Below are 12,209 nucleotides of genomic sequence, written 5' to 3'. Positions count from 1 at the left end.
CCCTAAATCACATTAACGTATGTGACTCATAACTAGCAATTCCATAATGTAATTACCTGTATGCCAGTCTTTAAATGTGGAACTATTGAACAATTATCCTGCAGGATTATGGAAAATTAAAGGGCACCTGTGAGCAGGATCAACCCTAATAAACAAGTCATAATGTCTGGTAGGGCTGACCCTGCTGATCAAAGCAGTACCTTTCTTTGCCTGGTCCACTGGAAGGAGAAATAGGCGTTTCCAAAAATATGCAAATTAGAACTTGAGTGCACTAAGGGCGGGCCCTAGCCTCTGGATGCGCATTGGCTCTTCCACTGTGCTTCCCTGGACACTCCCCCCTCCACCTGGACACCCAGTCTTGTCAATCAAATGGAGGGTCCACCCTCTGTGCACTTAAGCCTTAATTTTCATATTTTTAAAAACACTTATTTCTACTAAAAGCAGCAACGAATCAGAGGATGAAATGTATGGTTTTAATCAGCAAGATCAGCCCTACCAGGCATTATGTCTGGTTTAATAGGGTTAATCCTGCTGACATATGCCCTTTAAATACCCCACTGTTGCCCTGCAGGAGGACATCAGCAGAATACACGTGCTGTTCTCACCTATGCTGTTAATGGAGTGGTTCCAATATTGAAGGGGGTTCGGCCGTCTCGCTGTTTACCCTTACCGCAGGCCCAGTGACGTCACGACTAGTATCAATGGCCTGGGTGGGGCTAAGCTCTGTTCACTTGAATGAAACTTAGCCCCGCCCAGGCCATTGATACTAGTCGTGATGTCACTGGGCCTGCGGTAAAGAGCAAGAAGGCCGCGGCACTACTGCCAGCGCCACTGCCTTCTCAAACAGCTGATCGGCATGGGTCCCGGGTGTCGGACCCCCGCCGATCAGATGCTGATGATCTATCCAGAGGATAGATCATCAGTTTAAACAAACTGCAGAACCCCTTTAAAGGGGTTGTCCCAGAATGATAACAGGATAGGTAATGTGTCTGATCGGAGGGGGTCTGACTGCTGAGACGTCCTCTGATTATGAGAACAGAGTCCATTTCCTCCATTTGAATGAAGCTGCAGTTGAGCATGTTTAGCTCCAATTAAGGTCTATGGGACTGTCAGAGTTAGCCCAGTACCATGCTCAGCTATCTCCAGCAGTCCTATAGGTTGCCATGCTGGAACAAACCTTTTACTATTACATTGTGGAATTGTCAGCTAAGGATGTCTAATGTTGCTGCAGTGTGGAGCTTTACAGGTCAAGTGTATGAGCCCAAGGTGATGTCAAGAAGAAGGTCACACCAGACGTGATGGAGTACAGTTTAGGGAATATTTAATTTTACACATTTGTGCAATATTCCTTTAGTCTTTTGAGACCATTAAATCACAATGTCTGTGTACGAGACAATTAATACATAGGACATCCAGAAGGATGGAAAATACAATTCAATACAAGTAACTACATTTGCAGTTACCACACAAAAATATTTTGTACGGTGTCTTTTTTAAAACAAAAAGTCTAGTTTTCTACGTATGTAAACAGACGAGTATTCCTTAGAAAGTCTGAGAAATATTTCATCACGGCTTAGAAGAGTCATCCTTATAAAAGATACGTCATTCTCAGAATGCTGTGGAGACATCTCCATGTAGCATGCTGATTACACAACCCATTTGGGCACACAATATCACCTCAATAGCTTTCTTCTTGGAGAATACAATATGGATGTTGAGACACTTAAAAACAAAGTTACTCATATAATAAGGCAATCTATGGCTTGAGACTTCTTGAGAAGCTATAAACACCAGCATTTCACAGTAAAAAGAAAATGCTGGAAGGCCACATGTTCCATCACTTATGAAACATTTGTAGAACAAATACAATTAAAACTTCATAGAAGTAGTAAATTACACACTCTTGATTGTCCCTTTAGGAATACTAAAGCCTTATTCACACGTCAGCATTTTAGTCAGTGATTGTCATCCAAAACCAGGTTTGGAGCCTACACAGAGAAAACGCACCTAGTTTAGGCTCAAAATCACAGATGTAAATCATTGACTGTGTGAATAAGGCATAAGGTTAGAAATCTTATAGGTCTCCACAGAAGAAAAACATAAGAATGTATACCATTCTCAATAACCTAATAACACTCAGCAACTTCTTAGAAGATACACACTGTAAAATGAGCAGGACTAGAAACTCCTTTATCTACTGCTCTATATGGTCATATAATGACCCCAATGTCCTCAATCAGTAAAAAGTTGAGTACTTTTAGAAGACATCCTTAGGATAATAAGGACACTCTTCAGGAATAATCTCTTTTGAATGCTGAAGATCTCTTTCGTTGTATCCAAACGTACTTGTGTAGAACACAGTTCATTACTGGCAGAAGTCCATTACTTTTGCCAAACGTCCCTTTCCAATTTGTAAAGTCCTCTGGTTTACCAAGGCCTCCATATCTTAGCTGGACCACTCGCCGAGAAGGTTTTTTTCTGGTCGCAAGGGTAGGGAAAGGCAGGAATATTTTGTGGGACCTTAAAGTGGTCGAGCAATTGCTTCTGTGTCTCTCCACTTTTTGGATACTGACATAGGAACTGTAGAGCTTCTTTGACACACCAGGAATAGCCTTGGTTGTAATCCTGCTTTAGATGTTCAACAGGGATTCCCTGGGGTTGATCTGGAAAGAAACAAAGTAAGAGGTAAGTGGCCAGCACTAATTTAGATTTCAAAGAAACATCATTGTCTTAGACTTTGCATTATGATAACTATGACTCAACTTACTTTTTTGCTGTTGCAGGTAGCTCACTGCCATCTCCAATATGTCAGCCTTCTCCAGTTTGACATTGGGCTGTTCCTTGTGAAACTCTTTTTCCAGCAGAAGCTTTAGTTGTTCGATGCTGGTATTAATCCGATCTCTGCGCATTTTCTCCACAATGGGTTTCCTCAACTAGAAATAAAGATAATACAAAATATGAGTCAACAGGTTTATAAATGGAGTATATAAAATGTTATTAAAATAAAATATTAGCAAAGTAATGGGCATAGGACTAGGCAAAAGTGGACAGATATTGAACTTACTTTGTTCTTTTGCTTTGGTGAAAGGCTAGCCATAGTCATGGTGGTGGGTGCCATGCTTAGAAGGAGCTGCTGAGTTTCCAGTGCTGACCTAGAAGTGATCTGAGATGTGCGGCCAAGACTCCTCTATTTATACCCCAGAGCTTGCATACAAATGCATGAGTCCCTTACTTGTCAGACTTTCCCACACTCACATAGCCAATACATGCATTCAGAGGGACAATAGAGGAGGCATCTATTACAGCATGGTAAATTGACTCTGAATTGCCTGAGGATAATACCCTGCTCCCAGCAGAGCAGGTGGAGAGTGTGTTATACAATAGGGACAAGCTTTAGAATGAGGTGGGAGAACGTGGGAAAGGGCTTCCCATCACCATAATCATACTGGTTCCCGATGAGAACATGGACATAGCAGTATGCTGCTCTTTTTGAAGTGTGCCAGTCACACATGTGTGATGAGAACAGATGTTGTAGAGCTGGGCACACATCCTGGATAATAGGCAATTATAATTATATTGTAAAAAAACAAGATAAACCTTAAAACTATACTAATTTGAAGACTAAATGCAAGGCTAGGGCTACAGGGCAACTTGTGCTGCCGTTCACTCCTAATAATTGTCAATGTAGTAGTGCATAAATCCAGCTTTTTTGGAATTTACAAAATTTTCTATTATTAGGTCGATGTACAGTATTAGCACAAGTTTGCGATTTGTAGCCTAAAGGTAAAAAGGGATTATGGTATTTCATTGTGTGGATCCTGTTAATCATCTATCCAGTTTAGGTTTGTGCTTCTGGGAGACGACTATATGGCCATTTTTATATACTCATTGGCGAAAAAAAAAATAACACACCAAGGAGGAGTTGCTGGAATCAAATGAAACTTTAGTGTCTAGTTGAAAAATTTCCATAAGGATGGAAAGCCCCTTTAAGCTTCTCCAGCTACAATGCATTTGGAAAATCTTCAGACTCTTTCACTTTTTTCACATTTATATTATGTGGCGGTCTTGTTCTAAAATAAAAAAAGTTAACTTTTTTCCCCATCAGTCCACCGTGAATGCCCGATATTGTGAAAGCAAAAAACAGAAAGTTAGAAATCTTTGCTAATTTATTGAAAAGTAAAAACTAAAATCTTGTATTTAGTTTTTTTTTACTCACTTATATAGCGCGGCCATATTCTGCAGCACTTTACAGACATTAGCATCACATGCTGTCCCAAATAGGGCTCACTATCTTCGTTCCCTATCAGTATGTCTTTGCAGTATGGGAGGAAATTGAAATACCTGGAGGAAACTCACACAAATACAGGGAGAACATACAAACTCCAAGCAGATTTGGACCTACGACTCCAGAGTTGAGCCACCTGGTTGCATTGACATAAGTATTCAGACCCTTTACTCAGTACTTAGTTGAAGCCTCTTTGGCGGCGAGTACAGCCTTCAGTGATGACCACTGCCTGGTTTCCTCCAGACATGACACATAGAATTCAGGCCAAAACACTCAATCGTGTTTCATCAGACCAGAGGATCTTGTTTCTCACAGTCTGAGTGTCATTTAGGTGCCAGACAGGCTTTCATGTGTCTTTTACTGAGAAGAGACTTCCTTCTGGCCACACATAAAGCTCAGATTGGTGGAATCAGGGCCGTCTTTAACGCTGGGCAAAAGGGGCAGCTCCCCCTGGCCCAGTTGCTCCTGGGGGCCCAAGGCAGCTGTCTCTTGAGCCCCGCTGGCCACTGGAGGACCTTTCGTGGGTCCATACTTTATTAACTAAGTAGCAGGACATGTAGGGCATACATGGGGGATCTCCCTGCACTTGCTATTATTTCTGTGCGTCGCTCCGTTTGCGCTGCTGTGGCCCCCGTTACGTTCTCCCACGCTGCATGCTAAGTAACAGCATCGGAACACCAGGGAGAAGACATCAGCTTTTCTCCCTGGGCGTTCCTTCTCCCCCGGCTATGACGTTCTGCGCTGTGACTGGACAGCGCTACAGCCAGGGAGAAGGAACGCCCACAGAGAAAAGCTGATGTCTCCTCCCTGGTGTTCCGATGCTGTTACTTAGCATACAGCGTGGGAGAATGTAACAGGGGCCACAGTGGCGCAAAGGAGCGGCGCCCAGAAATAATAGTGCAGGGAGATCCCCCATGTATGCCCTAAATGTCCTGCTACTTAGTTAAAAGTATGGACCCATGAATGCGCCAGCGGCACTTGTGTTCTCCCTCTTGCCCAGGGTCCAATCAATATTAAAAACAGCCCTGGGTGGAATGCTGCAGTGATTGTTCACCATTTGGAAGCTTCTCCCATCTGCACACAGAATCTTTGGAGATCAGGAAGAATGACCATTGGGTTCTTGGTCACTTCTCTTACCAACTCCCTTCTCCTCCAATTACTTAGTTTGGTGGGGCGGCCATTTCTAGGAAAAGTCCTGGTTGTTCAAAACTTCTTCCATTTAAGAATTACGGAGGCCACTGAGCTCTTGGGAACCTGCAGCAGAAATTTTGTCGTACCCTTCTCCAGATCTGTGCCTCTAAACAAGCCCGCATCGGAGCTCTACAGGCAGTTCTTTTCTTCTCATGGCTTGGTTTTTGCTCCTCTGATATACATTGTCACCTGTGATCCGTTCAGGATGCATCAGGATGTCTTCAGTTCCGGACCGGAACGTTTTTTGTCCGGAGAAAATACCGCAGCATGCTGCGCTTTTTGCTCCGGCCAAAAATCCTGAACACTTGCCGCAAGGCCGGATCCGGAATGAATGAAAGGCATTGATCCGGCCTTAAGCTAAACGTCGTTTCGGCGCATTGCCGGATCCAACGTTTAGCTTTTTCTGAATGGTTACCATGGCTGCCGGGACGCTAAAGTCCTGGCAGTAAAGTGTAGTGGGGAGCAGTATACTTACCGTCCGTGTGGCTCCCGGGGCGCTCCAGAGTGACGTCAGGGCGCCCCACGCGCATGGATGAGGTGATTGCATGGCACGTCATCCATGCACATGGGGCGCTCTGACGTCATTCTGGAGCGCCCCGGGAGCCGCACGGACTGTAAGTATACTGCTCCCCCGCTCCCCACTACTACTATGGCAACCAGGACTTTAATAGCGTCCTGGCTGCCATAGTAACACTGAACGCATTTTGAAGACGGATCCGTCTTCAAATGCTTTCAGTTCACTTGCGTTTTTCCGGATCCGGCGTGTAATTCCGGCAAGTGGAGTACACGCCGGATCCGGACAACGCAAGTGTGAAAGAGGCCTTAGACGGAACTCAGTGCTGGAAAAGAAAAACGCTAGTGTGAAAGTACCCATAGAGCTAAATTTCAGGTGTCATAGCAAAGAGTCTGAATACTTATGTCCATGGAGTCCCATTTCCACTCAGACATAACGTGCAGTTAGGGGTAAAAGTGCCATGGAAAATTTAGTACGACCCCATGCTTTTTACTATGGCGCTTCATGGTTACTTCTGCATTAATCCTTCTGCGCAGCATTACTTTTTTCTCTTGTGCTGTGACATCATATGTGCATTATATTTGCAAGTGACATCACTGTTTGCAGAATTCCAGTGTTGCAACATCACTGAGTAGATTACTCCTGTACTGGGACATCACTGTGTATATTATCTCTGTACTGTGACATCACTGCGTGCATTATGCCTATACTGTGACATCACTGCGCGCATTATGCCTATACTGTGACATCACTGCGTGCATTATGCCTATACTGTGACATCACTGCGTGCATTATGCCTATACTGTGACATCACTGCGTGCATTATGCCTATACTGTGACATCACTGCGTGCATTATGCCTATACTGTGACACCACTGCGTGCATTATGCCTATACTGTGACACCACTGCGTGCATTATGCCTATACTGTGACACCACTGCGTGCATTATGCCTATACTGTGACTTTACTGTGCACATTATTCTACTGTGTACGTTATCCCTGTACTATGACATCAATGTGTGCCTTAGCTTTGCGCATTAGGGAGACCAATTATTAGCTTTTCTGAACATGTTGTTCAAAGTGGTCATGGTGGAATGAGGCCCAATTCCAAGTTTTTATTATGGGGCCCCATGGTTCTTTGTTATTCCCCTGTGACACTTTACTGTAATTGATCTTCTAAAAAACATTTTGATAGAGTTTTATATGAATTGTTGTCAATTCAGAACGTGATATTCATACCTATACGGCAACAAATCCATTCACTTCAACAAGGCAATCAATTTGATTTACTTTTCTTTGATTTCCATCTTTTTGATAGAATAGCGTGACAGAATGATTCATCCTTTGGATCAGCTGCGGTATATTTTTGAATGCTTTTTTGGGGGGTTTTCAATCATATTCAAAAAGCTAAGTGCAGGGTTTAAATACAGTGTGAAGCTGACCTAAAGCATCTGAATGTTACTCCAGCAGATGGACTCTCGGTGGGAAAAGTTGAAAACACAGTTACAGTAACCGCTCGAAAAAATCAAATAATCCTGCATTCCCACTAAGTTGACAGATGGTAAATACATTACGTAAAATGTAATGTACTTTGAATGGATCATAGATTCTGAGTGATGAGGGGTAACAGAGTTTTCAAGCCGCATGTCATTGCTAGAAACTGATAACATGACCAAGATCAGAGTCCGTCCGGTAGAAACATTTATAGCCCCTTATGATTGTGTCTGCCCAGCTTTAGGCCTCATGCACACGACCGTTGTTTGGGTCTGCACCCGAGCCGCCGCTTTGGCGGCTCGGATGCGGACCCATTCATTTCAAACATGTCCTATTTTTGTCCGCGCTTTGCGGACAAGAATAGGCATTTACATTGCCGGCGCCTTCCGTTTTTTGAGGATCCGCGGCTTGCGGACCGCGAAAAACGGCACAGTCGTGTGCATGAGGCCTTATTGTGAGTAATTTACAATACCCAGTGCTTACATATAATGTAGCAGACTACTACAATACATGCCTATGTGTAGTAGCCCACTAGGTAAAGGTGGGCACTACACAAGGGTTAATTGGGCCACGTTGTCCTCCTACTCCTAAGGGACAGTGGCAGTGTATTTCTCAGTCCATTTTAATGCATTTTAATATGTGTTTATGTGTATTCTTCCCTGTGATGTGTGTAGCAGGCCTATTAGGGTGCAGTTATTCATCCTAGACACTAGAGGGAGATAGGGAGCCCCTAGTATATATAGTGAGGCCCAGACAGGGAGGAGTTGGTCTGTAGTCAGGAGTCTGTGGAGACAGAAGTGAGAAGGCACCAGCCAGAGACAAGCTGAGGGCCTCCTCCTGACATGCAGCTAGACAGCCCAGGCTTCTAGTTGCCACCAAGAGGCTAGTGAAGAAGTATAGCCTGCCTGAAGTTTCCTGAGCCTATGTTAGCTCAGAAGATCCACCCCAAGAGAAGCTTCTCCACAAATTATAGAACATGTCCTATTCTTGCTCGTATTGCAGACTAGTCCTTTCTATTGATAGGAGTGACAGAAATATGGCCACAAGGCCTTAGATTATCTCCAGGGCAGAGTGCCTGTGCATGGTACAGACCCGTCTGTTATATAGAAGGTCACACCGCATGTAGATTCTGTTCACCGAACCGCTGTAAAATGTCTTCTTCTCAAGTTGTTAAAAACCCTTTTTTCTTTTTTTTCTTTGTTAAAGCAGCTTCCATTAAAGTTTAGGGACAAATAACATGACAAACCCAGCTTTCCCAGACACCTGAACGGCAGTTAGGGTGAAAACATGGCAGGAGAAAACAGGTCACTAGACTTAGGCCGAGTGTATTACTGTATACGAGTGTATTACTGTACAGCAGCGGCGGCGGCATAAAGCGCACGGCGTCATAGCAACCAATGACGCCGGGCGCTCCTGCTCTGAACAGGAATCCAGCCCGGCATACCACGGACCGCTCGCGGAACACGGCCGTGTGCATTCGGCCTTATATTGACGGTGAGTATTTAACTTAAGGGCTCATGCAGACAAACGTAAGGCCTCTTTCACACGAGCGTGACGGATTAGGTCCGGATGCGTTCAGGGTGCGTTCAGTGACACTCGCACCATTTTTCAAGCAAGTTCAGTCAGTTTTGTCTGCGATTGCGTTCATTTTTTTCAGCGCGGGTGCAATGCGTTTTGATGCGTTTTTTTCACGCATGTGATAAAAAACAGAAGGTTTACAAACAACATCTCGTAGCAACCATCAGTGAAAAACGCATTGCATCTGCACCTGCTTCCGTGAATGCGTTTTTCACTGAAGCCCCGTGAATGCGTTTTTCACTGAAGCCCCATTCACTTCTATGGGGCCAGGGCTGCGTGAAAAACGCAGAATATAGAACATGCTGCGTTTTTCACATAACGCAAAACTGACACATTGAAATGAATGGGTCAGGATTCAGTGCGGGTGCGATGCGTTTAGTCACGCATTGCACCCACACGGAAAACTTGCTCGTGTGAAAGGGGCCTAAGGGCTCCATGCCCGTTTGAGGTCCGCAATGCGGCCATGGAGCCCTTATGTTCAACTGCATGAGCCCTAAGAAATAATGTTCTTTAAGTGGCCAAACTCATGATGTCATTTGGGAGTTATCGTGGACAAAAAGGGACAGATACCAAGGCTGGAAGGTTTTCTGTCTCTGATTTGCATCGCATTCTTTCCTCTTCATACAACTGCGTTAATAAGCTAATTAACACTCAAGGATATTCAGACGTCATAAGACATGATTAGCACATGAATGTCATTGTGGAAACCCTTCAAGAACTGATCTATCTAGAATTCAGACCTGGGATTTTCTGGCTCAGCTTCATATAGTCAAAGCCAATTTGAGAACCTGGGATTCGTTTTTTTTGTTCCATATAATTTATTAGTTTTCAAAAAGACAAAGATAAATAAAAAATAAACACAAACAGAAAATATTCAGCATCACAAAAATAAATATGACTATCCAAATGTTATCACCCCCCCAAAAAAATTATAATAAAAAAAGGGGGGGATCTAAATATTTTAATAACCTCTCTCACACCTTCCATCAATTATGTTGGAACCTAACCTGTCTATTTACCAAAAATATGTCCCACATGCCCCATATCCCTTCAAACTTTGCCAGTTTATTGTATCTAAATGGCACACGGCCGTTGTTTTGGTCCGCATTCGAGCTGCAGTTTTGGCGACTTGGATGCGGACCCATTCACTTCAATGGGGCCGCAAAAGATGCGGACAGCACTCCGTTGCTCCGTTCCATGGCCCCGGAAAAAAATAACATGTCCTATTATTGTCCACGCTTTGCAGACAAGAATAGGCAGTTGTATTAAAGGCTGTCCGTGCTGTTCCGCAAATTGCAAACCGACACCATCCATGTTTTGCGGATCCGCGATTTGCGTACCGCAAAACACACAATGGTCGTGCGCATTTAGCCTAAGGCTACATGCACATGAACATTGTTTGTTTCCGTGTCCATTCCGTTTTTTTTGAGGATAGGATGCGGACCCATTCATTTCAATGGGTCCGCAAAAAACGCGGACAACACACAGTGTGCTGTCTGCATCAGTATGTCCGTTCCGTTGCCCCGCAAAAAAATATATCTGAATGGAGCCTGAATGGAATGGAAAAACGGAAAGCATACAGAGTACCTTCCGTTTTTTTTGCGGATCCATTGAAATGAATGGTTCCGTATACGGAACACAAAAAACCGAACGGAAACGGAAAAAATAAATTGTGTGCAAGAGGCCTAAGGCCTCCTGCACACGACTGTATGGTTTTGCGGTCCGTTTTAAACGGAAGCATACAATAATGTACATAAAAAAATTGGGCTGGGCATAACATTTTCAATAGATGGTTCCGCAAAAACGGAAGGGATACGGAAGACATACGGATGCAATCCGTATGCATTCTGTTTTTTTTTTTGCGTAACTATTGACTTGAATGGAGCCACGGAACATGATTTGCGGGCAATAATAGGACATGTTCTATGTTTGTACGGAACGGAAATATGGAAACGTAAGGCGTACGGAGTACCTTCCGGCTTTTTTTTTGCAGATTCGGTGAAATGAATGGTTCCGTATACTGTCCGTATATGGAACGCAAAAAACGGAACGTAAACAAAAAAAAAACGTTTGTGTGCAAGAGGCCTAATGCCGTTTTGGTGTTAAAGAGCTTGAAAGGGGTTGGATACAGTCCTAGGGACCACAGAGTGCCATACATGATTTGTGAGGGCCATCTGTGCACTTTTGATTCGGGTCAAATTTATTCGTAATCAAATCTGCTGACCAATTGCTTAGAATAAGACCCGAAGGGAATTTCTAAGGAACCAATTATTTTTGTACTCTTTTGTACTATATGTAGGTACTGGGTTGCCATAAGATGCTAAACCCCAGGTTACACATCTAAGTGCGGTTTTACTGGGGGTCATTTATCAAACAGAAATATGCCTTAAAGGGAACCTGTCACCAGGATTTTGGGTATAGAACTGAGGACATGGGTTGCTAGATGGCTGCTAGCACATCCGCAATACCCAGTCCCCATAGCTCTCTGTGCTTTTATTGTGTAAAAAAACTGATTTGATACATATGCAAATTAACATAAAAGAGTCATATCATACTTGTGTGACAAGGGGAGAGTCATATTTTCAAGCTATGACTCATCTCAGGTTAATTTGCATATGTATAAAATCGTTTTATTTACACAATAAAAGCACACAGAGCTATGGGGACTGGGTATTGTGGATGTGCTAGCGGCCATCTAGCAACCCATGACCTCAGCTCTATACCCAAAATCCAGGTGACAGGTTCCCTTTAATTAGGCGTATTTCTGGCGCAGATTGCAGCTCATGTCAGGTCTAAAAACGGGCAGGGAAGTCAGGCCCGTCTCATTTACCATTTTCTACGACTGTTTTAGGCGTAGAAAATGGTCTAAATGTCAAACAGCTAGGAAGCCGTCTGACATTTAGAAAAGGAGGAGGATCTGCCGAAGTCACATAACATAACACAGGGGTGCACAACCTACGGCCCGGGGGCTACATGCGGCCCTTGATACCATTCTGTGCGAGCCCCAACCATGTGGTAACAGACATGTATGTCTATGTCTTGTGGCAGCTCACATGAATCTTTCATGTATTCTCCCATTAGATGGGAGTACTAGAAGTGTAACTAGATATTTATGATATATACTGTATGTTCAATATTCCATAAAT

At 43.7% G+C, this 12,209-nt stretch overlaps 1 protein-coding gene across 1 annotated transcript; it reads right to left on the bottom strand.

The window, feature by feature from the left end:
• Positions 1-2,427: 2,427 nt before the first annotated feature.
• Positions 2,428-3,118, bottom strand: LOC122926165 (transcription factor HES-5-like). Its single transcript, XM_044277544.1, has 3 exons — positions 3,065-3,118; positions 2,768-2,933; positions 2,428-2,663 (listed from the first exon to the last, which is right to left on the bottom strand). The coding sequence occupies exons 1-3, from the start codon at positions 3,116-3,118 to the stop codon at positions 2,428-2,430; spliced, it is 456 nt and encodes a 151-aa protein (XP_044133479.1).
• Between the last annotated feature and the right edge of the window lie 9,091 nt (positions 3,119-12,209).

The sequence above is a fragment of the Bufo gargarizans genome, chromosome 2 (genome assembly GCF_014858855.1).
Source record: "Bufo gargarizans isolate SCDJY-AF-19 chromosome 2, ASM1485885v1, whole genome shotgun sequence".
In the NCBI taxonomy this organism is placed as follows: Eukaryota; Metazoa; Chordata; class Amphibia; order Anura; family Bufonidae; genus Bufo; species Bufo gargarizans.
Note: the sequence above shows the minus strand (reverse complement) of the source record. Positions and strands in the feature narration are given on the sequence as shown.